The 27,836-nt window shown below is 34.6% G+C and overlaps 1 protein-coding gene across 1 annotated transcript in view; it reads right to left on the bottom strand.

The window, feature by feature from the left end:
- Positions 1-24,840, bottom strand: part of LOC125680740 (carbohydrate sulfotransferase 1-like) — a 28,089-nt gene extending 3,249 nt beyond the window's left edge. Inside the window, exons 1-2 of the mRNA XM_048920497.2 lie at positions 24,587-24,840; positions 10,129-10,227 (exon numbers count right to left, since the gene is read on the bottom strand). Of these exons, the coding sequence (XP_048776454.1) occupies positions 10,129-10,227; positions 24,587-24,680 (193 nt within the window). The 5' untranslated portion in view covers positions 24,681-24,840. The remainder of the gene's footprint in view (positions 1-10,128; positions 10,228-24,586) is intronic.
- Positions 24,841-27,836: the final 2,996 nt, after the last annotated feature.

The following is a 27,836-nucleotide window of genomic DNA, read 5'->3' as shown; positions in this document are numbered from 1 at the left end:
GGGACAACAGTTTTTCAGGATCCGCCTATTCACTGAACGCGGGAAATAAAACGCAAGGCGACGTAAACTGTGAATTGTGACGTCACATTTAGCCTCAACTTTTTTCTCTTTTTCAAAGCAAACAATTATAAACAACAATAATACTTTCTGTATGCAATGAAAAAGGCCGTTATATAACTAAGCAAAATTAACCAATAAATTCAAAATGGTAAAAAAGTAACCGTAATTTTATTGTATATACTTATTCAAAGAAACTCATGAACTCGTTCATCTATTTAGTCGTATTACAGTTTTATATGTAATTATTTGCTAAAACCTGTTACAATGATAATTATACTATTCACTTTGAACAAACTGAGTGTTTAAATTACGAATTGCACGTCAGAGTCTTCTATTATTGGCATTCAAAATAAAACACGAATAACTGTTGAAGCAGGTAATGAAAAAAATAAATGGCGGCGCCCATATGGATCACGAAAATTTCAGTGAACGTATATAGAGATTATCTCTTTTTCTTTTGCTGATTTTGACTTTTTTCTTTTACATACGTGTTACCTTTAGAGCCTTGCTTCGCGGACGGGCCTTCGGCCCGTCCGAGCTTCGCTCGGTATGATTACGATGTGACCGTTGGGGCGAGCGCAGCATATCTGAATACATTTTCAAAAAAATTATATTGAAAACAAGGAAAACTGATCTGGTTCACTGTCAATACGTAGGATTACTGTCTTGCTCTTCTCGCCAATGTAGGAACCAGTTTAGCGGGAAATGCAACGAGCGTATTGTGACGTAGCCTGGTAGTTGTGACGTGACTGCTTACATTTCTTTAGACAATATTTTAAAAAAGAAAGGGGGAAAAATATGATTCTCATCCTTTCCTTTCAAATAAGAAAGGTTTGTAATACTTCAAAGATTTTTTTATCATTATTTTACGAATCGAACCATCCGCCATTTTGTACGAGGGACTTCTGGGATTGGCGTCCAAAAAAAATTCTTGTTAGAGGTTGAGATTTAGCTCGGATTACTTCCCGTGCTCTAGTCATTAGAGCTCGCAGTACGAGCCAGCGCTCCGCGCTAGCTCGTTGCGCTCGCTATAACTGTTTACATCCACCGCATTATATTTCCCGCGTTAAATGAAGTCGAAGACGCGGATAAAATGTCTATAAGTCGTGTTGCAAGATGTTAATGGGCTTCGCTAATCTCAACGGTCACACCGTACAACATATTAGTAATATAATATTGCAAACAGTATATAGTAGTATAGTGAGCAGTATATAGTAGTTTAGCAAACAGTATATAGTAGTATAGTGAGCAGTATATAGTAGTATAGTGAGCAGTATATAGTAGTACAGTGAGCAGTATATAGTAGTATAGTGAGCAGTATATAGTAGTTTAGTGAGCAATATATAGTAGTATAGTGAGCAGTATATAGTAGTACAGTGAGTAGTATATAGTAGTACAGTGAGTAGTATATAGTAGTACAGTGAGCAGTATATAGTAGTATAGTGAGTAGTATATAGTAATACAGTGAGCAGTATATAGTAGTGTAGTGAGCAGTATATAGTAGTACAGTGAGCAGTATATAGTAGTATAATGAGTAGTATATAGTAGTGTAGTGAGTAGTATATAGTAGTATAGTGAGTAGTATATAGTAGTGTAGTGAGCAGTATATAGTAGTGTAGTGAGCAGTATATAGTAGTATAGTGAGCAGTATATAGTAGTATAGTGAGCAGTATATAGTAGTACAGTGAGTAGTATATAGTAGTACAGTGAGCAGTATATAGTAGTGTAGTGAGCAGTATATAGTAGTACAGTGAGTAGTATATAGTAGTACAGTGAGCAGTATATAGTAGTGTAGTGAGTAGTATATAGTAGTACAGTGAGCAGTATATAGTAGTACAGTGAGCAGTATATAGTAGTATAATGAGTAGTATATAGTAGTATAATGAGTAGTATATAGTAGTGTAGTGAGCAGTATATAGTAGTATAGTGAGCAGTACATAGTAATACAGTGAGCAGTATATAGTAGTACAGTGAGTATAGTAGTATAGTGAGCAGTATATAGTAGTATAGTGAGCAGTATATAGTAGTATAGTGAGCAGTATATAGTAATACAGTGAGTATAGTAGTATAGTGAGCAGTATATAGTAGTATAGTGAGTAGTATATAGTAGTACAGTGAATAGTATATAGTAGTACAGTGAGTAGTATATAGTAGTATAGTGAGTATAGTAGTACAGTGAGCAGTATATAGTAGTACAGTGAGCAGTATATAGTAGTATAATGAGTAGTATATAGTAGTATAATGAGTAGTATATAGTAGTGTAGTGAGCAGTATATAGTAGTATAGTGAGCAGTATATAGTAATACAGTGAGCAGTATATAGTAGTATAGTGAGTATAGTAGTACAGTGAGCAGTATATAGTAGTATAGTGAGTAGTATATAGTAGTACAGTGAGTAGTATATAGTAGTACAGTGAGTAGTATATAGTAGTATAGTGAGTATAGTAGTACAGTGAGCAGTATATAGTAGTATAGTGAGTAGTATATAGTAGTACAGTGAGTAGTATATAGTAGTACAGTGAGCAGTATATAGTAGTATAGTGAGCAGTATATAGTAGTATAGTGAGTAGTATATAGTAGTATAATGAGCAGTATATAGTAGTATAGTGAGTATAGTAGTATAGTGAGTAGTATATTGTAGTATAGTGAGCAGTATATAGTAGTATAATGAGTAGTATATAGTAGTATAGTGAGCAGTATATAGTAGTATAATGAGTAGTATATAGTAGTATAGTGAGCAGTATATAGTAGTATAATGAGTAGTATATAGTAGTATAGTGTAGCAGTATATAGTAGTATAGTGAGTAGTATATTGTAGTATAGTGAGCAGTATATAGTAGTATAGTGTAGTAGTATATAGTAGTATATTGAGCAGTATATAGTAGTATAGTGAGCAGTATATAGTAGTATAATGAGTAGTATATAGTAATACAGTGAGTAGTATATAGTAGTATAATGAGTAGTATATAGTAGTATAATGAGTAGTATATAGTAGTATAATGAGTAGTATATAGTAGTATAATGAGTAGTATATAGTAGTATAGTGTAGCAGTATATAGTAGTATAGTGAGTAGTATATTGTAGTATAGTGAGCAGTATATAGTAGTACAGTGAGCAGTATATAGTAGTATAATGAGTAGTATATGTAATACAGTGAGTAGTATATAGTAGTACAGTGAGCAGTATATAGTAGTATAATGAGTAGTATATAGTAGTGTAGTGAGCAGTATATAGTAGTGTAGTGAGCAGTATATAGTAGTATAGTGTAATAGTATATTGTAGTATAGTGAGCAGTATATAGTAGTATAGTGAGCAGTATATAGTAGTATAGTGAGCAGTATATAGTAGTATAATGAGTAGTATATAGTAGTATAGTGTAGTAGTATATAGTAGTATAGTGAGCAGTGTATAGTAGTATAATGAGTAGTATATAATAGTATAGTGTAGTAGTATATAGTAGTATAGTGAGCAGTATATAGTAGTATAATGAGTAGTATATAGTAGTATAGTGTAGTAGTATATAGTAGTATAGTGAGCAGTATATAGTAGTATAGTGAGTAGTATATAGTAGTGTAGTGAGTAGTATATAGTAGTACAGTGAGTATAGTAATATAGTGAGCAGTATCTAGTAGTATAGTGAGCAGTATATAGTAGTATAGTGTAGTAGTATATAGTAGTACAGTGAGTAGTATATAGTAGTATAGTGAGCAGTATATAGTAGTATAATGAGTAGTATATAGTAGTATAGTGAGTAGTATATAGTAGTATAGTGAGCAGTATATAGTAGTATAGTGTAGTAGTATATAGTAGTACAGTGAGCAGTATATAGTAGTACAGTGAGCAGTATATAGTAGTATAGTGTAGTAGTATATAGTAGTACAGTGAGCAGTATATAGTAGTACAGTGAGTAGTATATAGTAGTATAGTGTAGTAGTATATAGTAGTACAGTGAGCAGTATATAGTAGTATAATGAGTAGTATATAGTTGTATAGTGAGTAGTATACAGTAGTATAGTGAGCAGTATATAGTAGTATAATGAGCAGTATATAGTAGTATAGTGTAGTAGTATATAGTAGTATAGTGAGCAGTATATAGTAGTATAATGAGCAGTATATAGTAGTATAGTGTAGTAGTATATAGTAGTATAGTGAGCAGTATATAGTAGTATAGTGTAGTAGTATATAGTAGTACAGTGAGCAGTATATAGTAGTATAATGAGTAGTATATAGTAGTATAGTGAGTAGTATATAGTAGTATAGTGAGCAGTATATAGTAGTATAGTGTAGTAGTATATAGTAGTACAGTGAGCAGTATATAGTAGTACAGTGAGCAGTATATAGTAGTATAGTGTAGTAGTATATAGTAGTACAGTGAGCAGTATATAGTAGTACAGTGAGTAGTATATAGTAGTATAGTGTAGTAGTATATAGTAGTACAGTGAGCAGTATATAGTAGTATAATGAGTAGTATATAGTAGTATAGTGAGTAGTATACAGTAGTATAGTGAGCAGTATATAGTAGTATAGTGTAGTAGTATATAGTAGTATAGTGAGTAGTATATAGTAATATAGTGAGCAGTATATAGTAGTATAGTGTAGTAGTATATAGTAGTACAGTGAGCAGTATATAGTAGTACAGTGAGTAGTATATAGTAGTATAGTGAGCAGTATATAGTAGTATAGTGTAGTAGTATATAGTAGTATAGTGAGCAGTATATAGTAGTATAGTGAGCAGTATAGAGTAATATAGTGAGCAGTATATAGTAGTATAATGAGCAGTATATAGTAGTATAGTGTAGTAGTATATAGTAGTATAGTGAGCAGTATATAGTAGTATAATGAGCAGTATATAGTAGTATAGTGTAGTAGTATATAGTAGTATAGTGAGCAGTATATAGTAGTATAGTGTAGTAGTATATAGTAGTATAGTGAGTAGTATATAGTAGTGTAGTGAGTAGTATATAGTAGTACAGTGAGTATAGTAATATAGTGAGCAGTATATAGTAGTATAGTGAGCAGTATATAGTAGTATAGTGTAGTAGTATATAGTAGTACAGTGAGTAGTATATAGTAGTACAGTGAGTAGTATATAGTAGTGTAGTGAGTAGTATATAGTAGTGTAGTGAGTAGTATATAGTAGTGTAGTGAGCAGTATATAGTAGTATAGTGAGCAGTATATAGTAGTATAGTGTAGTAGTATATAGTAGTACAGTGAGTAGTATATAGTAGTACAGTGAGTAGTATATAGTAGTATAGTGAGTAGTATATAGTAGTGTAGTGAGCAGTATATAGTAGTATAGTGTAGTAGTATATAGTAGTATAGTGAGCAGTATATAGTAGTATAGTGAGTAGTATATAGTAGTACAGTGAGCAGTATATAGTAGTATAGTGAGTAGTATATAGTAGTATAGTGAGCAGTATATAGTAGTGTAGTGAGCAGTATATAGTAGTATAGTGAGTAGTATATAGTAGTATAGTGAGCAGTATATAGTAGTACAGTGAGCAGTATATAGTAATATAGTGAGTAGTATATAGTAGTATAGTGAGCAGTATATAGTAGTACAGTGAGTAGTATATAGTAGTATAGTGAGTAGTATATAGTAGTACAGTGAGCAGTATATAGTAGTATAATGAGTAGTATATAGTAGTATAGTGAGTATATAGTAGTGTAGTGAGCAGTATATAGTAGTACAGTGAGCAGTATATAGTAGTATAATGAGTAGTATATAGTAGTACAGTGAGCAGTATATAGTAATACAGTGAGTAGTATATAGTAGTACAGTGAGCAGTATATAATAGTATAGTGAGCAGTATATAGTAGTATAGTGAGTAGTATATAGTAGTACAGTGAGTATAGTAGTATAGTGAGCAGTATATAGTAGTATAATGAGTAGTATATAGTAGTACAGTGAGTAGTATATAGTAGTACAGTGAGTATAGTAGTATAGTAGTACAGTGAGCAGTATATAGTAGTACAGTGAGTAGTATATAGTAGTACAGTGAGTAGTATATAGTAGTATAATGAGTAGTATATAGTAGTATAATGAGCAGTATATAGTAGTATAGTGTAGTAGTATATAGTAGTACAGTGAGCAGTATATAGTAGTACAGTGAGTAGTATATAGTAGTACAGTGAGTAGTATATAGTAGTATAGTGAGCAGTATATAGTAGTATAGTGAGCAGTATATAGTAGTACAGTGAGTAGTATATAGTAGTACAGTGAGTAGTATATAGTAGTATAGTGAGCAGTATATAGTAGTGCATTGAGCAGTATATAGTAGTGTAGTGAGCAGTATATAGTAGTATATTGAGCAGTATATAGTAGTATAGTGAGTAGTATATAGTAGTATAATGAGTAGTATATAGTAGTACAGTGAGTAGTATATAGTAGTACAGTGAGCAGTATATAGTAGTGTAGTGAGCAGTATATAGTAGTATAGTGAGTAGTATATAGTAGTATAGTGTAGTAGTATATAGTAGTACAGTGAGCAGTATATAGTAGTATAGTGAGTAGTATATAGTAGTATAATGAGTAGTATATAGTAGTACAGTGAGTAGTATATAGTAGTACAGTGAGTAGTATATAGTAGTGTAGTGAGCAGTATATAGTAGTATAGTGAGTAGTATATAGTAGTATAGTGTAGTAGTATATAGTAGTACAGTGAGCAGTATATAGTAGTATAGTGAGTAGTATATAGTAGTATAGTGTAGTAGTATATAGTAGTACAGTGAGTAGTATATAGTAGTACAGTGAGCAGTATATAGTAGTATAGTGAGCAGTATATAGTAGTGTAGTGAGCAGTATATAGTAGTATAGTGAGTAGTATATAGTAGTATAGTGTAGTAGTATATAGTAGTATAGTGAGCAGTATATAGTAGTATAGTGAGCAGTATATAGTAGTATAGTGAGTAGTATATAGTAGTATAGTGTAGTAGTATATAGTAGTACAGTGAGTAGTATATAGTAGTACAGTGAGCAGTATATAGTAGTATAGTGAGCAGTATATAGTAGTGTAGTGAGCAGTATATAGTAGTATAGTGAGCAGTATATAGTAGTATAGTGAGCAGTATATAGTAGTATAGTGAGCAGTATATAGTAGTATAGTGTAGTAGTATATAGTAATACAGTGAGTAGTATATAGTAGTACAGTGAGCAGTATATAGTAGTATAGTGAGCAGTATATAGTAGGACAGTGAGTAGTATATAGTAGTACAGTGAGCAGTATATAGTAGTGTAGTGAGTAGTATATAGTAGTATAGTGAGTAGTATATAGTAGTATAATGAGTAGTATATAGTAGTACAGTGAGTAGTATATAGTAGTACAGTGAGTAGTATATAGTAGTATAGTGAGTATAGTAGTACAGTGAGTAGTATATAGTAGTATAATGAGTAGTATATAGTAGTATAGTGAGTAGTATATAGTAGTACAGTGAGTAGTATATAGTAGTATAGTGAGTATAGTAGTATAGTGAGCAGTATATAGTAGTATAATGAGTAGTATATAGTAGTACAGTGAGCAGTATATAGTAGTATAGTGTAGTAGTATATAGTAGTACAGTGAGCAGTATATAGTAGTATAGTGAGTAGTATATAGTAATATAGTGAGCAGTATATAGTAGTATAGTGAGCAGTATATAGTAGTATAGTGTAGTAGTATATAGTAGTACAGTGAGTAGTATATAGTAGTATAGTGAGTAGTATATAGTAGTATAGTGTAGTAGTATATAGTAGTATAGTGAGTAGTATATAGTAGTATAGTGAGTAGTATATAGTAGTACAGTGAGCAGTATATAGTAGTATAATGAACAGTATATAGTAGTACAGTGAGCAGTATATAGTAGTATAATGAGTAGTATATAGTAGTATAGTGAGTAGTATATAGTAGTATAGTGTAGTAGTATATAGTAGTATAGTGTAGTAGTATATAGTAATATAGTGAGCAGTATATAGTAGTATAGTGAGTAGTATATAGTAGTACAGTGAGCAGTATATAGTAGTATAATGAGTAGTATATAGTAGTACAGTGAGCAGTATATAGTAGTATAATGAGTAGTATATAGTAGTACAGTGAGCAGTATATAGTAGTATAATGAGTAGTATATAGTAGTATAGTGAGTAGTATATAGTAATATAGTGAGCAGTATATAGTAGTATAGTGAGCAGTATATAGTAGTATAGTGTAGTAGTATATAGTAGTACAGTGTAGTAGTATATAGTAGTATAGTGTAGTAGTATATAGTAGTATAGTGTAGTAGTATATAGTAGTATAGTGAGTAGTATATAGTAGTACAGTGAGCAGTATATAGTAGTATAATGAACAGTATATAGTAGTACAGTGAGCAGTATATAGTAGTATAATGAGTAGTATATAGTAGTATAGTGAGCAGTATATAGTAGTATAGTGAGCAGTATATAGTAGTATAGTGAGCAGTATATAGTAGTATAGTGAGCAGTATATAGTAGTATAGTGAGCAGTATATAGTAGTACAGTGAGCAGTATATAGTAGTACAGTGAGTAGTATATAGTAGTACAGTGAGTAGTATATAGTAGTATAGTGAGTAGTATATAGTAGTATAGTGAGCAGTATATAGTAGTGTAGTGAGCAGTATATAGTAGTATAGTGTAGTAGTATATAGTAGTACAGTGAGCAGTATATAGTAGTATAGTGAGTAGTATATAGTATTACAGTGAGCAGTATATAGTAATATAGTGAGCAGTATATAGTAGTATATTGAGCAGTATATAGTAGTATAGTGTAGTAGTATATAGTAGTACAGTGAGCAGTATATAGTAGTACAGTGAGTAGTATATAGTAGTATAGTGAGTAGTATATAGTAGTACAGTGAGCAGTATATAGTAGTATAATGAACAGTATATAGTAGTACAGTGAGCAGTATAAAGTAGTATAATGAGTAGTATATAGTAGTATAGTGAGCAGTATATAGTAGTATAGTGAGCAGTATATAGTAGTATAGTGAGCAGTATATAGTAGTATAGTGAGCAGTATATAGTAGTATAGTGAGCAGTATATAGTAGTACAGTGAGCAGTATATAGTAGTACAGTGAGTAGTATATAGTAGTACAGTGAGTAGTATATAGTAGTATAGTGAGTAGTATATAGTAGTATAATGAGCAGTATATAGTAGTATAGTGAGCAGTATATAGTAGTATAGTGAGCAGTATATAGTAATACAGTGAGTAGTATATAGTAGTACAGTGAGCAGTATATAGTAGTATAGTGAGCAGTATATAGTAGTATAGTGAGCAGTATATAGTAGTATACATATTTTCTTTGTGTCTGGCTTATCTAGTGAGTCCATCAAACATTATACATATGTTGTTAAGAGCATATTAGCTTGACCTACCATATGACCTTGACCTCAATATAGGAATTTTGTGTTTTTGTTTGTTTCTGCCTAATATATTGATGGTGACTTTATCAAACTTAATACAGATTCTTTCTTGGTGAAAGGATTGCCCAAATATTTTAACATGACCTTCCATATGTCGTAGACCTCACATTTATACCACTTCAGACTAACCCATCGAGGATGATTTCATCAATCTTCATACACAGACATTTCTTGATCAAAGCATGACAACTCGTCTGCCAATGGTATCAGAAACCTATAGTTATTATCTTTTTATGTTGGCGTTGTTAAAAATGTGAGTCAAAAGTCACACAGAACTATGATGGGTCATTCCTATTCATTCATCATATTGTATATTGTAGAGGAATGAAACGTTCAAGTTTATCTTTGATAGAGTTTTGCGTATATTACAATAGTGGGTACTTTGAACAACGACCAAAAAAAAAATCAGTTATGGTACGCAATCCGATATACAAGTACTTTTTCTGGTCTGTCGAGATTCTTTTTCATGAAAAAAAGGTTTCATGTTCATAGTACCAACGTATACCATTTCTGTAACGCATTGATGAAAAATGACAAGTAGTTCGTTCCTTTTACAGCTTGTGGCAATACCTAGGTGCTATACAATGGAAAATGAATTGTCTTTCCAACTCAACCCAACCCACCCACCCAAAAGAAAACCCGTGAAACTATACCTTCTGGGTATTGGTCGGCGTACTTCATCTCCAGGTTCCTCTTAGGATACCACTCTTGAAATATTCTCACATATCCTCGTCTGTAGATTATAGAGTTTTCTAAAAATCACACAGCAATAGTAGTTTATATGAATCTCAACAGTAGTGCTCTCCTTAACAAGATATATATTGTGAAAGATTATTTATGGCTTTTGACAGGTGATCTTCACCCTGCCTTGCTGTCAGGTTTGACCTTGATGTTTCACTGTCAATACAAAACAATACACAGCTGATTTTCGACACATAAAAATGTAACCCCCCCCCCCAATACATTTAATACCTCAAAAATTATTTCGTAAGTTAAAGCCTGGTGGGTCCAAAATCACGTGATAAATGAATAACAAGTTACAAGCATTCCGAGGAAAATACATAATATTAGAGTGCACAAAGAGCACAAATAATGATTAAATGTCTCGTACTAACGATATGATGATATTCAATTAATATGTAATTATTTAAATCAATGACAAAGTGTTCGTGTTCGTACTTGTTGTCCCTATCATACGTCGCATGCTTGAATAAACTGATGCACAAGGATCGGATTTCCACAAGATTTAAAAAAGTTCAAAGTGCACTATTTCCTTGAATATAATTTGCATCAGTATGTATATGATTACAAACATTCAATTTTCTAAAAGGGGATCAAGTAAGTTGTACATTACACGTATAGAAATTTTCTATCTTTTTGTAAATTTTGATTGTTAGATGTCAAAACTGTTCTTAGACCGGTCAGGTTAGCTCAGTGTTAGCTCTCTGACCGTAAGGTCATGAGATAGAGCCCCGCTTGCGCCGTGGTGGCCGCGTCACACCAAAGACGTCAAGATAGGTAGTGATCGCTCCTTCGCCAAACGCTCGAAATGCAGAAGTGAGAGTCGAGGGTCTTTCGAATATGATATTTGAAAAATGGAAGTCCCGTGTCGCGGCGGGTGTTGGCAAGTTAAAAAAAAAACCCATTGCTAAGGTCTTGAACGAAAGTCCAACTTTGTAGTACTTCACCTACAGCTAATGACGTCCCAACATGAGCCAAAAATTCTGGAAGGAGCATGAAACAAAGCAATCAAAGCGGTTGAGTCTACAGTTCCATTCACATGATTAAATAACTAAGCAGTTTTCATTATCTAAAACTAAACGTTATGCCCTGTTAGAAATCGGTAAGATAAATTGCCAATATGATTTCAATGTGACGAATTTAAAGCAATATTAATTTCAGAATTAAAGAGGCAAATTATGACGTAAATGTATTAAGTTTTCGACTTACCATTTTCTTTTTTAAATGAGAAAATCACCATTGATGAAAAAACAGCTAGCCCTAGAATCACGCACTTGCTTCTATTTGTTCGTTGTGGTAAAAATCGAAAACGACCCATCTTAAAAATTATTGAAGTACACACTACTTTGTATCGTTATAATGAAAATAAAATGTAGTCTACACGTATACACTTGTAATAACTTTGACATGTGTCTCATGACAATTAATTACTGAAAATTGAATTAAGTAAATGAAAAAGATATATTCAATTTTATATTCATACAAATTAATTGCTAGTAGATTGACAGACGTGTGTTAGCCCCGGTCCGGTGTAATCAGTAAATAATAATGCAAGCTGCATTTCATGAATATATTGATCAGCTGGTAAAACAGGAATGGAATGAAATTGCTTTTCATGTTAATATTCTAGGTCTTGCTAGTGATCAGATAATACCAAGTGAGACTGCTAAAATTTATGACAAAATGTAACTTGTGGAATATTATGCTTCCGATCGTGGCTTAGTCCTATGGTGACTGGTTTTAGCATGACCTTGACTTAAAAAAATCATCAAACATCTAATTTCTGTACCATACGAAAACCACGAAAGCCAATTAGAGTCAAGGGAAAAACTAGGTTTGAAATAACAAGAAAAACTCTCAAAATTTCGAGGCATTTTTCTCGAAATAAAAGAAAAAAATCTCAAAATTACGAGTAAAGATCTCGAAATTTGGAGACAATAGTAGGTTGATAAATCAAATATTACAATAAACTTGACAATGTTGTATACATACAGGTAGCTTGATTAACTTTAATTTGTCTTTCCTTCATGTATTAGAAAGGAGAATTTTGTAAAAATGTTTTATGTTATGTATAATTGAAGATGACATAACACTATGACCTAACCGTGTTTATAACATTATATGATATAAAATGGCTTATCGTATCATTAGAAGCTGAAAAGGGATTAAATCATTAAGCAATGTCGACCCATTATATGGCAACTGAATGAATGCGATACATGTATATTGAAAGATGTCTTTAAGATCTGAAAATAAGAAACGTATTTATATCGATATATAAACGAGTAAACTAAAAAGAACCGATTAATCTGCAGGCATTCTAGTGATGACCAGGGCATGTAACGTATTCAGGATAAATCAAGTTGTGTTCCTCTGCCATTCTCGCATGCGTTCGTACAGGTGACCCTCCTTGGACTGAATGAGTACACACCATAACTGACAACCACTTATACTCCATTATTGTGCGTGCTACGATCTCAGTTTCGATAGCTGGTAGAGCGAACGCCTCTGCCCACTTCGTAAAATTATCGGACACTACAAGTATATGTTGATTCCCTGTCTCTGGCACTTCGCATGATATATCTGTCGCAAGTCTCTCCATAGGGGTACCCAAACGCGCAAATTGCATGGGTGCTCTACGCTTGGAATTTGGACTCTTCCGCATCATGCACTTTATGCAACTACATGTAGAAACATACTCATATTGAGACGTCACCAGGTGTGGGTGAAGTACCACAAATTTAGACCTATGCTTAGCGCTCAGGGTCGTAGCAGTGAGGGTTCTTTATCGTGCCAACGCCTGCCGCGACACGGGACCTCCGTTTTTAAGGTCATATCCGGAAGACCCATTATTCTCGCTGATGAATATCTCTTTGAACACCTGGCCAATAATACCTTTACCTTTATATTGGTCAATGTATTAGTTATACCTAAGTGCCTGATCATCATATGTATGACTGTCATTGCACATTTAGAGTATTTTCCTCCGCTCATCATTTGGTACGTTTCCTTGCCAGAGAGAAGCAATGCCCATATCTACACCAACAATCCATCCATTAATATGTATCTTAATTACTTTTATTGATGATTATGTGAATATGAAAAAAGAATAAATAATGATAATCCATCCTATTATGCACAGGATTTCAAACTGATTCCACAGTGATTTCACCACAATCACCCTGCTGTGATACCTTAGACAGACAATGTCTTTCATCATTTTCAATCCAAGAACACACACTTTGAATGTCTTTGCTTTCATTCTGCGCCTCCTTTAAATAAAGGAAGGTCAGCTTGCTGACTTTGATGTTGATTAGTGCTCACTGTTCGCACTTGCTGCTCCTTTTATGATTCTGAGTCGAACCACTTGAGGACAAGGCATTCTACTAAGTGCGTCAGCGTTTCCATGCTTCCGACCTGAACAAATCGTATCACTTTTAACCATCACGTCATTTGACCAAATCGTAATAATCATCTCAATGACCCATGATCTGTTCTGATGAAATAATAACATTCATAAAGATAGTGACGTCAGTAATTCTCTCCTTGTGACACAACATTGCCTTTCTACTTTGGACAAAGTTCGGCTTGCATATACTATAATGCGCTCTGTGTCATCTATTCTCTCAGCACACAGCGCCTTTCGAGTTTTCACTGTCATCGATATCAAGAATAATCTGCTTGGTTACAGCAGGTAAGGCTAGCATTGGCGCACTGATCAATTGATTGCGCAAATTCTCAAAAGCCTCTTGAGTTTCTTTTGTCCTCGTACACTTTCTTCCAATCTTTGAGTCCATGCAAAGGTTTTGTAATGAAAGAAACGTTTCTGATGAAGCGCCAATAGTAGCTCCAAAGTTCCAAGAAAGAACGAACTTCCAAGATATTACATGAAACCGGTCAATCAGCAATATTCTCCTGTGTTCCAGGTATGATACCTTCTTTGCAAATAGGTTGCACTTTTTCGCCTTAAGCTTGACGTCTGTCTGATGCAATCGCTTGAATACTTTTTCAAGATTTTCAAGCATGTCTTCAAACGACTTTCCAACACTCATTATATCGTCCAGATATACCCACTCTTATTAAAATCATATCTTCTCTAACCTTTACACTGGAGAAGGCTCTGACAGCATTACGTTTGAGGTCTCTTGAATAATTCAATAAATAGCAATAAGTATTCGACCAATAACAATAGGTTGACAAAGAATTATGGACCAATCAGGAATCGTTTCACTGAATCGTATTCGGATTGTAAGTTTACAAATAATGGCCTCGATCCATGAAAAGTTCAAACGAATTCCAAACATCAGCGTTAGAGAAAGAGCAAAGGAATATCTGCGATATTAGACATCCATTATTGTTAACATTTTTTTGGTGGCGTTCTAACATCACTCATGGCCGCCGCCGTCTTCGACGATTATTATCCCGTGCTTATCGGTAATTATTGACTTGCGTATGATAAATACCAAGTATGTTCCGATATATGTGTGTTGGTGAATCATCACAGGGTAGTGAAATGCGTCTAGTTTGGATAAGATCAAAATTGTAGATCTAATGCTGCCGCTGGCTAGCATACTTGTAGGTGAAAAGGAAAGTAAAATACGTAAATCTTTCTTTGCCAGTATAAAGCCTCTACACTACCAAGACTCCTTCAATGCCTCCCCGTGGCATCGCACGTCAACTGGGATCAAGTATCACAGGCTGAATTGTAGGGGATCTCGGAGCAGCAAGGGCCCCAGAGATGCAGTGTGTAGGCCCACCGGTGTGTGGACATGTCCTAGCACTCATCAACCTTGCCCCAACCATGGGCAAATGGTCGGTTAGATGAGTGTCGTCAACTTTGGCAAGTAACTCATCTAGGAGAAGGAACCCCTGATATAAAACCTGGGTAGAATGGATTCATTAGCTGAGGTAGGCAACCATTCTAGAGGAAGGTAACCTTGAATACAAATCCCTAGCCCAACAGGTTGGAGGTTGAGCAAGAGGATAATCTCTCCTTCTCGTAAAAAAAATATTGATTACGGAAACAAGGACTAGAAATAATTCAACTTTTCTCCAGACTTCAGGATACCAGCAGAATCCTGAATGCATGAATGCTTCGAGTGAAATCCAACAGGAAGCTAGCATAATGAAGAGTATACTGAATACGAGAACCAAGCTAAGAGTAGGCTTCTGGAATGTCCGTACAATGTATGAGACCGGAAAGCAGGCTCAAGTCTTAAGAGAGATGAAAGAGAACAAGCTGCACATTCTAGTTGTGAGTGAGTGCAGATGGACAGATTTTGGAAAGAATACAACAAGTACAGGAGAAACAATAGTATTCTCAGGGAGAAAAGATGGACGTCATCATGAAGGAGTAGCAATCATTTTATCTAAATCAGCTGCTAAGTCATTAATAGAATATCATCCAGTTAATGAAAGAATAATAAGAGCAAGACTAAACACCAAGTCAGTCAAAACATCCATAATACACGTCTATTCTCCAACAAATGATGCAGAAAGTGATGTTGAACAAGATTTTTATGAAGCACTTCAAGCTGAAATAGAAAAGATTCCTAAACATGATTTGACAATATTTATGGGAGACCTCAATGCAAAAGTAGGAAACAACAACACAGGATTCGAGCGAGTGATTGGCAAATATGGATGTGGCGTCATGAATGAAAACGGAGAGCAGTTTGTAGAATTTTGTGGAAACAATAACCTTGTCATTGGTGGAACACTCTTTCCACATAAAGATATTCACAAACTAACATGGGTATCACCCGGAGGACGAGATAAGAATCAGATTGACCACATTGCAATTAATGGTAAATGGACGAGGTCACTCTAAGATGTGAGAGTGAGACGAGGAGCTGACGTAGGGAGTGAACACCACCTAGTCACTGCTATCATCAAGTTGAAATTGAAGAAAATAGCACCAAAGTCAAATATTAAAAAGTACGACACAGGGAAGCTTAGTGACAACAAAATCAAACAAGACTTCAGAATAGAGCTAAGAAACAAATTCCACGTCTTACAAAACAGCAACATAGAAAATGAAAACCAAATAGACGAACATTGGAACAGGGTGAGAGATACCTTCAGCAAAACAAGCGAAAAAGTATTGGGCTTCAGAAGGCAAGTTCATAAAGAATGGATTACATCAGAAACGTGGAAGCTAATAGATAAGAGAAAAGACCTTAAGAAGAAGCTATGTAACACACACTCTGAGAGAATAAAAGATAAACTTGCAGAACAATATAGCAACAGCAATAGAGAATTTAAAAAAGCGACAAAAAAGGATAGACAAAATTTTATAGAAGGAATGGCAAAGGAAGCTGAGAAAGCTGCCTCCGAGCAGAGAATGGGAGATCTTGACCAGATAATCAAAAAACTATGTGGGAAAAGAAGAAACGCAAACATGCCAGTAAGAGACAAACAAGGAGCACTGATAACATCAGAAAGACAGCAATATGAGAGGTGGAAAGAACATTTTGAAGAGGTTCTTAATAGACCAGAACCCACTGTATTAGCAGAAATCCAAGAAGCAGAAGATGACTTAGTAATAAACATTAAGGAACCGTCAAAAATAGAGATTATGAAAACAATTACGACACTAAAAAATAACAAAGCATCTGGAAACGATCAGCTACCAGCAGAAATATTTAAAGCTGATCCCACACTAGCAGCAGCTATACTCCACCCACTTTTCTGCAAGATCTGGAACGAAAACATCATACCAAATACATGGGCTGAAGGGAACATTATTATACTGCCAAAGAAAGGAGATCTAACCAACTGCAATAACTGGAGAGGTATCACCTTACTTTCCATACCTAGCAAATTTTTTAGTAAAATTATAATTGATAGAAGAAAGACAGCAGTAGATAGCAAACTGTGAGACGAACAGGCAGGCTTTAGAAAAGGAAAGAGCTGCTGTGACCAGGTGTTCACACTCAGAAACATCATAGAAACATCATAGAGCAATGCACAGAGTGGCAGAGGAAATTAATTATCAACTTTGTTGATTTTGAGAAAGCCTTTGACAGTATCCACAGAGAAAGCTTATGGAAGATCTTAAGACACTATGGAATACCAGCCAAGATAGTGGAGTTAATTAAAGATTTCTTCTCCGAGTTCAGATGCACGGTTGGCAGAGAACCAGACACAAGCTTCCTCGTGAAATCTGGGGTAAGACAAGGCTGTGTAATGTCATCCCTTCTATTTTTGATTGCAGTAGATTGGGTAATGCGATCAACCCTGAGTGGAAACAACAACGGCATCAGGTGGACCCTATTTTCCAATCTAGAAGATCTTGACTACGCAGATGACCTTGCCCTACTGTCACACCTTGAGGAACACATGCAAAGAAAGACAGCAAACCTGCAATCTAATGCCAGCAAAATTGGATTGAACATCAACATAAAGAAAACAGGGGTTATGTCTTTGAATATCAAGCATCCACAAGGAATACAGATTAATGGTAAAAACCTGGAAAGTACAAGATCTTCTACATACCTGGGTAGCATTGTTACAACAGATGGTGGTGCGGAAGAAGACATCAAGGCAAGATTAGGAAAAGCAAGCGGTACCTTTATCAATCTTAGGAACATCTGGAAGTCAAACAGCATAAGCAAGAACACCAATGAAGATGAGGTTATACAACAGCTGTGTCCTGTCAGTTCTGTTGTACGGAGCGGAATGTTGGAGGGTGACGGAGAAAGACATTAACAAACTATCAAGCTTCCACAATGGATGTCTCCGAAAGATCTGTAAGATATTTTGGCCTGAAAAAATCACAAATGAGAATTTACATGCAAGAACAAAATCCTCAGACATGCACACCATACTTATGAAATACCGCTGGAGATGGATTGGGCATGTCTTAAGGAAACCCATCAATGACATCACTAGGGTCTCACTTCGATGGACTCCAGAAGGGAAAAGAAAACAAGGCCGTCCAAAGACCACCTGGAGGAGAACTGTCGAAACAGAAATGAGAGAGATTGGCATGACCTGGAGCAAAATTGAAAAGGTTTCTAAAGACAGAGAGGAATGGAAGAAACTAGTCCTTGCCCTATGTGCCCACGGGCGCAACAAGGACTAGGTAGGTAGGTATGTTCCGATATAACAGCAAAACTTTTCATGTTAGCGAAATCCGTCATTTGATTGATCAAGTGTGAACGACCTCAAATGCAATGCTGTCAGATCCTTCTCCAGTTTAACAGTTAGAGAAGATATGATTTTAATTAGATTAAGATATACCAAGCACTTATCCTATTGACGACACCTGCAAGCACTGTCTCCATGAGCCTCTTAAAGGTTACAGGTGCGCAACACAGACCGAAGGGCATAGTCTTAGTTTTGGTGTTGAACCATTTTTTCCCCCAATAAAATGACTGACCTAGACAAGTTCAAAATTTGACGATACGGAATTACTGTCTGTAGGAAAATCGTATCATGGAGCATATAAAACAATGGGAACATGGTTTGATATTGGATAAACAACTTTATCAATTACTTCGCACAAATTACTCCATGTTTTCAGTGTTCTTTTATGCCCCAATAATTCATACAACCAAGACATTTGTTTCTTGGTTTAAAAAGGTGCTTGTAAACACTTGTTATATGAAATAAGTTATTGTGAGTGAAATATTCCCCATACAAATGCAAATCTACCCAATAGTCCATTGCTATAGTAAGAGGTATGTGTTATGGTTTAATCTCACAATAGAACATAACGAATATGGTAAACCATTTGATATGGAATATTGTAAGCATTATTTTGTCGTCGATTCCGTTGCAGTACTCATATTTAGTATGATGATCGAGTTATCAATTTCTGCGTTAACTTTGTAATGGGGGGGGGGGGGGGGGGGGGGAGACGGAGAAAAAGTTGAATTTATATTTGTCTGAGAATTCTTCACAATTCTCAATAAGTAGTTCTGCAAAATCATAAATCGGGTGAAGGGGGAGGGGCGTTAATCTATCCTCCAGTACATGAGTTAAATTCATTGGTTCAACCTTATACTTCCAATACTATTCACTACTACTATAGAAAGTGACCAGCCAATAAATCGATCTTCGAATGTAGAAATAACGAAGAATAACGGGATATGTATGTTGCCAAAAAAGGGGAACGGGCTCCCTCAGTTGCTACAAGCCTAGAGATTGGTGTATATAATGTGATATTCATATTAAATTGTGGTATGTTGTTGTGATAAGTTGGAAGAGAAACTCTAACAAACTAAGCAAATGTCGGAAAACGAAATACGTGATACTGCGACTTTTTGTGTGTTGTCTTCCGCTACCAAACATCAGAAATTCCATCTCATTACTCATTTTTGATACTCCGATATTCGCTAACAACATTCTGAAATCATGCATCGGAAATGAATCGTCTTTAGCATAGAAGAGTTGCCCAAATTACACATAATTTTCATAACTTCTTTTCCCGCAGAGTTCCAAAATTTTACACTTCCGATATTCCGTATTATATTCAAGTAACCATGTTGATTCTCCAATGCCAAACGCAAAAACTTTAAAGACGCTGCTGTCCAGAAACCTTTTAGACAAATTCTGTTGTTTACATTGTATATAGTATATGTACCGAGACACGTGGTTCAGAGACCTTTATTGATTACTGACCATAATGCATTAATTCCAGGAGTGTAAAGTTTTACGATAAGAACTTCTGACGACAATACAATCCTTAATAGGGCCACAGCTTTTCCGTAATCCCCTGATTTATTGGAAAGTTTTATTTTCAGGGATAATCTCTTCACAACAGCTTTGTCAGAGGGAAAATCATTGAAAGTTCTACATAATTTTGAATTTTCTGTTCTTCTTTCGTTTTGCTTGTGTCTGTCATAGAATTAATGTTTCAAGTATGAAGCTCTAGAATTTGGCACGCGACTCGTCGATGCTATTAGTTTTAATATGATAATTAATTTATGTACGTGTAATATGATAATTAACTTACGTACGTGAAAACAATTATGCCAAAATTCCAAGTAGGAAATTATGTGTTTAAGGATGACTTTTTTGTACTCGAACTTTCAGTTATACCTTTCTTTGAATTTGGAATCATTCCCTTTTTATTCAAAGCATAACCAAAAAGTGAAACTTGTCTAATGATTGTACACCCCTGTTTCTAAGTTTTTAGCAAGTCTGTTTGAGAAATGCAAATAGCTTGACACTCTTTCCATATATCCATGAGCTCTCTTGCTGAAGATCCTAACACATTATATTCCACGTTTTACACCGGGGTATTGGAGTGATGATTTCATAAATCGCTTGAAACAAGGAGTGATGTTGACAAAAATTCATTCAAAATCATATTTAGTTCTAAATGCGATGATTTTCGTGGGTTTTTCCTTCGCATTATCAGATAGTATCATAATATCAAGTGTAATGAGCTCGAGGAAAAATACTTCACATTTTCTCCAGTATCCAGACAATCTAGAACCCTGAGTATTGGGAAGGGGTCTTTCTTTGGACCCGTGTCCAGACAATCTAGAACCCTGAGTATTGGGAAGGGGTCTTTCTTTAGACCCGTATCCAGACAACCTAGAACTCTGAGTATTGGGAAGGGGTCTTTTTTAGACCCGTATCCAGGCAATCTAGAACCCTGAGTATTGGGAAGGGGTCTTTCTTTAGACCCGTATCCAGACAATCTAGAACCCTGAGTATTGGGAAGGGGTCTTTCTTTAGACCCGTATCCAGACAACCTAGAACCCTGAGTATTGGGAAGGGGTATATTTAGAACCGTATATACTGTAGATTACCTTTATTGTCAACCCATTTTTGAATTTTTGAAATTCCAAGTTTCCACACATGATGATTTAAAAATAATAATACATGTAGTCAAAATAAATACAGTTCAAAATATTTCAAGAATCAAATGTATCATCCTTCTAAAGCATTGCACTAGAATGGTCATCTCTCAATTGCAAATCATAGATTGTGTCAACTCAATCATTCAACTCCTGCAAATCGTGTTTTTAAAATGTTCATGCTTTGAATTGGTCAACTATTTAAAATGTTTCAAATCTTGAAGTTTCCAACTCTTGCAAATGGTGTGATGTTTCATCCCTTGAATTCATTCATATCTTTCATCCACTTTCCCCCTAATAATAAATACACCTCTCAAATATTAATTTTTGTAAAAAAAATTATTCTGGGCTGTTCATTGATAATTTTTACTTATCAGAAATACATGATTGTACCATTACTCTTTATTCATTTATTTATTATCATTATTATTTTTACATTTTTTCTCAATATACTGTGAAAAGGTGAAGATAACAAACAGTGATCAATCTCATAACTCCTATAAGGAATACAAAATAGAGAGTTGGGCAAACACGGACCCATGGATATACGAAAGGTGGGATCAGGTGCCGAGGAGGAGTAAGCATCAACTGTCGACCGGTCACACCCGTCGTGAGCCCTATATCTTGATCAGGTAAACGGAGTAATCAGAATCAGTGTGCCAAACACGGCCTAAAATTGATATGAAACACGTCAGACAGCATTTGGCCCAATGGCAGGTTATATTGGCAAACTATATCGTTATAACGACTATAGAATTTGCGAAATGTTGACTTTAAACGAGACCATGTAACATCAACTTGTTTGTCAGTAGCCTGTCTCGATTTAAAAACTGATCACACACAGAACTTTACAATTTTATAGCTGATATGTACACCACAAACTGCACCCAACTCTACAACACTTGCTCTACTACCTGACTACACGTACCATAATATAAATGTCTCTGCATATGCCAATCCAACTGAGTTCAAAGTTTGATGGACAGGTGGCTTACCATTGTTCAGGATACAGGTAGGAGGCGTTAACTTAAAATTGGGTCTTTAAGGTATTAAAAGTATTACGAAAGGAGATTGAACAATTTTGAATGATTTAGATAAAGATAAATGAAAATGGAATAGATCAAATTCAGGTCATGACTGGTAAAACATCAGAAGTCGATATTTTTGCACTTGAACCTTTTTGAAAAATATTTTCCACCATTGATAAAGATAAAGAACTTCTAACTTTCTAAAAAAAATATCCACGATAAATGATTAATTTGTTTCATGATTTTATAAAGAGAACATGTACGTAACTTTTTACCACGAGATTTGTATGAAAATACCATTAAAAAATATTTGAATAAAACATGCTCTTCCCATAAACTTCAATGTAAAAATAAAAATAAAATGACTCAAGCAGTAACCAACATTTCCCATGGTGGGTTATTTTTATTTGACAAACCCTTCAAATGATACCATGATTACAAAAACCGCACCATCTATTTATTGAATACTCTATGTAGTGTCACTGTTAAATTCGGCTACATATTTGCAGTTAATCCCCTTACATCGGAAGTTGAGGGCGTGCTTATCAATGTGTTCCCAAGCTTCACTAGTTTCGATCATCCCAACGTTTGTATATACTACCCACGAACTTCCGGATGCTTTCTATAGAGAAAATTCCCCGTAAGATGGTGCTGATCTCGTACACATAGAATTAAAGACGGTATTGAAAGAACGTGTCTGATAAAATTGTGAGTTTCTTGTATGCACTCAAATAAACGATACTTTATCAGGATTAATTGAAAATATTGATTTTAAATCAGTGTCATCCCAGGTGTCACATTTAACTCGCAAGGAGGAGTCCAATCAGATTTTTTCCGGAAGAAACATGTTCTAAACGTTGAATTTTTTTCAGTGGAAAATTTATGCTTTAACTCTATAGATTTGTCTGAGAATTCTTATCACTTAACATTTAAAAAAATCAAAGATTCTTTTTGGTAATGGGATAAGAGTTGATCCTTCGGTTAATTTTACCTTTCCACTACAATTAGCTTCTACCATTTAAAAAACAAAACACTGGGAACCAGTATGTAGATAGAACATTTGCACGTAAAATTTACCAAGTCTGTGTCTGTAGTAATGGCGGATAAAGTACGATGTCGAAAAAAGTGTGGGGCTAGTCCCCATCTCCACCCCCTAATGCAACATAACTGAATGCAGGTCGAGCTGTGCAATGTAAGTTGATATACATAAATATTCATTTTCAAAAGATTGAATCAGACGTGATACAGAAGATTTCAACAGAAAGATTACATTAGATACTGATTCGAAATACATGTAATTAATATGTTCTGTTCATTGTCCACAATGTGAAACTATAATATGATGTACATGCGTTGGTTGCAATTGTAATTTCTGCATATCTGTTTTGAAAGTAGTGATTAAAATTAATAATGAAGGTTTGATTATATGCTAAAGACATCTTGATTCTGATCTAAATATGCCGAGAACTAATACTAGTATTTACTGACGTTGTTACATCATGACCCATCATTGCCTGCGAAAAAAATCACACAGTGGACACTTGAATATACGGTAATCTGTGACTAAAATTGTTGTACAGTTAAATTATTTTTCCTTAATTAAACTGGCACTCGTTGTACTCCTTCTATCTATTCATTATATTGACGCTACGGCAACGTGTTGTGCGCCCCCTGTATTCTGGGGAAATAACTCGCGCTGATAATTTACGAAGTATACCTCAAGTGGATTGTTTGTTCGTTACGAACAATATCATATTACAGATATCATATAATATCTTAGAATTATTTAATATAATTTTCATATACATGAAAGGTGAAAATAACAAACAGTGATCAATCCCATAACTCATAAAAGGAATACAAACTAGAGAGTTGTATGTCTTCCAATTTAATGTTAACACCTTAAGAAATTTTCACTCATATTGCGACGTCACCAGCAGTAGGTAAAGTACCACAAATTTAGCCATGTTAAGCGCTCAGGGCTGTAGCAGTGAGGGTTCTTTAACTTGCCAACACTTGTCGCGACATGGGACCTCCGTTTTAATGTTCATATTCGAAAGACCCGTGATTCTCACTTTTAAATGCTGATCATTTGGCGAAGGAGCAATCACTACCTATGTTTACGTCTTAGGTTTGACGCGGCCATTGCATGAGCGGGGCTCGAACTCACGACCTACCGGTTACGAAGCGAACGCTCTATCATTGAGCTACCGCGACCGGTAAAACATAAAGAACTTACACTGTTAAAGGATATGCACATACACTTTAAACAAAAATATGTACATGATATACCTTACTTTCGTTGCGGTAAAATTTCATTATATCTAATGTAAACCAAAATGCGTGAATTTAAAGTGCGGTGAATAGGACCTTACCATGACATTCATATAAAAATGGACATTAAATGAAATATAAACTAAGACTATATAAAAATGAACTACGGAAAGAAACTTTAAAAATAACCAGTGGAACATTATAAATATGTATACATTGTTTATCAATATGAACCAAACCTGTTATTTTCTTACCGTTGAGAAGCATGACTGCAAGACAGAATACGAGGGTACAAGCGATGAGTATTTTTCTTCTCCTTATGTAATTCAACAGAAACATCCTAGGCATGACTACATCCGATACTATCACCTATACGGCTACTGGTTGTCCATCACAGAATTGATATCAGCAGCGTATAGACCACTGCTGTTGTTAACCTCAGCTTAAATATCTGCTGTGGCGTTGTCAGTCGCTGAATCCCTAATCAACCAATTGGGTTTATATCGCTCTTTACTGGCAAATTTTAACAAATGCAAGCTCTATAAATGAACATGCATGCGGAAGTTAAATATGATAATTACAAAATCAATGATATCACATCTTCAATATTTAATTGTTTATGTAATCAGTGATTTATATAAATATATATGACATCTGTATAATGCAGATATGTTCCAATGTCTGTTTGGTTCCTGTGTAAGAATATCTGACTTGTTCCATTTTCCCCCATAGGACAATAAGGGAACTAGTTCTAATTGTAACGGGGACCGTTACATATGTTCCCCAAACCTCCCCCAATTAAAAAGTGATGTCATTGTAATCCTATAGCAAAAATCATTTTATTTTAGCCTTTAATTAGTGCATTTAATGTGGTCATTTTAGTACCAAGAAATGAAAGAAAGCAATGCACGTGCATACATGCACACGCGTGTATGATTCCGCACTTTTGTTGATGTCATTCAAAAGGCATTTGTATCATATTCCCACAGTATGAATTTCATAATGTTTGCAGTAAATATAAGAAAGTTATAGTGATTTTAAAATCGTCCAATCAGAAATCAGCACACGTGCATGCATGTGCTAAAGCAGTAATTTTAACCACAGCAATTTGTAAGGAGTGCCAAGACACATCTAAAATCACAACATCAAAAAAATTCAATGAAAAACAAAAACGTTATCGTTCTTTAAAGAATGAACATTTGAAAAACGATGCATGCGCATGTGCGTTGGTATTTTTTGTTACAGTGATATAAAGATACACATATTATCTACTTATACTGTGAATATCAACTCATTCGCTTCATAAATAAGAGAGTTACAAACGTTTTACTATTATGTAATCAAAAAGAAGCGCACGTGCATGCGCGTGCAGATTGGCAATTTGACCAGGCAAATTAGTTAAGGGTCTCAATATCTATCTATGATATAAATATCAAACCATTTCAATGAACAACAAAAAAGTTAGACTGATTACAAAGTTAGTGTACAAAAAATGTGATGCACGTGCATGTGCATGCACGCACGTGCAGACAAAATGATTATCATTTTCATCGTCTATAGATGATATACTATCATCCTATTAAGGTTTCATGTCGATCTCTTTTGTATTCTGATTTCGTATATTTTGTACCAAAACTGCAATGCACGTTCAGATAAAATGACTCGTACTGCGCATCTACAAATGCTATACTATCACCCTGGAAAGTTTCATATCGGTCCCTTTTGTAGTTTCTGAGAACACTCCCGGACAAAAAAGTACCGGAAAAAATAAGAATAACTTGAAACTCATTACCAGTAATGAGTAGGTCTTCCGTTGGACTATTTCCGGTACACATCTTTCTGTTCGTACAACAATCATTCAAATCTAATTAGAGAATGTGCCTCGACAAAAAAATGGGAAGCGCATTGTCAAATTTTTATTAATTTTTCGTAACTTCCGTTGACGGCCAAAAGTACTATTCAGATATATTTTCCAATAAATCACAACGACTCTCTACTGTCTATATTCCCTGAAAGTTTCACGCCTCTATCTGAAGGGGATCTCAAAAAAGTAGACTTAAAGGAAAGAAAAAGTGGGGGGATACTACCGACCGGAAGTGAATTTGGAAAATGAAATTGACGAAACTTTAGATATTGATATTCTCATTGACAGAAATGAAAATCAAATCAAACACTTTAAATATAAGCGAGATTCATGGGGACATAAAAGACGATAAGTATAAGAGTATTTTATCAAGAAACCGGAAGTTACCGTTTCAACTACTGACGGGATCAACATTCTTTTGACACTTTGAAAGAGACTTAATAAATGAGTTTAGGTTTCAATTTTTAAAAAAAAGTTTGAAATTTGCGATTCTTTCAATCCCTTCCGGTGACGACCGGAAGGGACGGCGACAAACGAATTAACGTGGATGCACTATACAATTGAGAGATCTATAATCCCTGAAAGTTTCATTTGTTTATCTTTATTCGTTTTTTAGATTACCCCCGGACAAAACGATTTTTTGAAAAACGGAAATTGGACAGATCTTACGAACGGAAGTGAATTTTGAAAAAAAATGAAAGATGGTGTATAAGGGTACTACAATTCTCTATCATCTCTGTCAATAGCAAGAGAATCCATCAAGCCATCTCTGAGAAATCGTGTTGACAAACTTTGAATATTGTAGATTTTTCAACCACTTCCTGTTAAACCGGAAGTGAGGACAAACATATATAGAAAATGTATAACATGGATTATTGCTAATCTATATAATCCCTGCAAGTTTCAAGTGTCTATCTATACTTGTTCTTGAGATATTGGGAAACAAAGTCTAAATTTGTCCAAAGAAAATTTGTCAGAAGAATAAACATTACAATCACTGTAAGGTCTTCCGTCTGAAACGGAAGACCTTAATAATAATAAGAAACAGTAAAAACAATATGTTCCCAAACTTTGTTTGGGGAACATAACTAAGGCATTCGAGGTAGTGAAGTTAATACCAAATATCAGCTGTTGCAGAGCAAAAAGCTTCTTTTCGGTTTTATGGCGAGGTTTTGAATATATACGTCAATAAAACTGAATATATAACTGGGAAAAATGTTCCATGGTCTCATCGTCAAATATACTACGGTTATTGCAAAGATCAAAGGAATGCTGCGGTCATTATTCTATATTTACATTCACTAAATCTTTTCTCTTATATTTCTATTGAAATTGACATTGCTTTCATTTGCGACAATGAATGCATGTTTGTTGCAAACTAGTTCGATCCGAGTTGTCTGTGTAATAATTACCAAATATGGAGCATCATCAAGATCAAAGTGTGTATTGGCTGTTCCGTTTAACGTATTGAATGGGTCAACCATATGCTATTTTAGTACTTAAATCTAGTTTATATTTTAAAATAATGCATAAAAATATAAATATAAACAAAATGTCTTTCTTTGTTGTTTCATCCGGTGATGTAGGTTGCCAACACTGCAGAAATTTTTTTTTACGCGGGTTATGATTTTTTCCTGCAA

The sequence above is a fragment of the Ostrea edulis genome, chromosome 2 (genome assembly GCF_947568905.1).
Source record: "Ostrea edulis chromosome 2, xbOstEdul1.1, whole genome shotgun sequence".
Classification (NCBI taxonomy): domain Eukaryota; kingdom Metazoa; phylum Mollusca; class Bivalvia; order Ostreida; family Ostreidae; genus Ostrea; species Ostrea edulis.
Note: the sequence above shows the minus strand (reverse complement) of the source record. Positions and strands in the feature narration are given on the sequence as shown.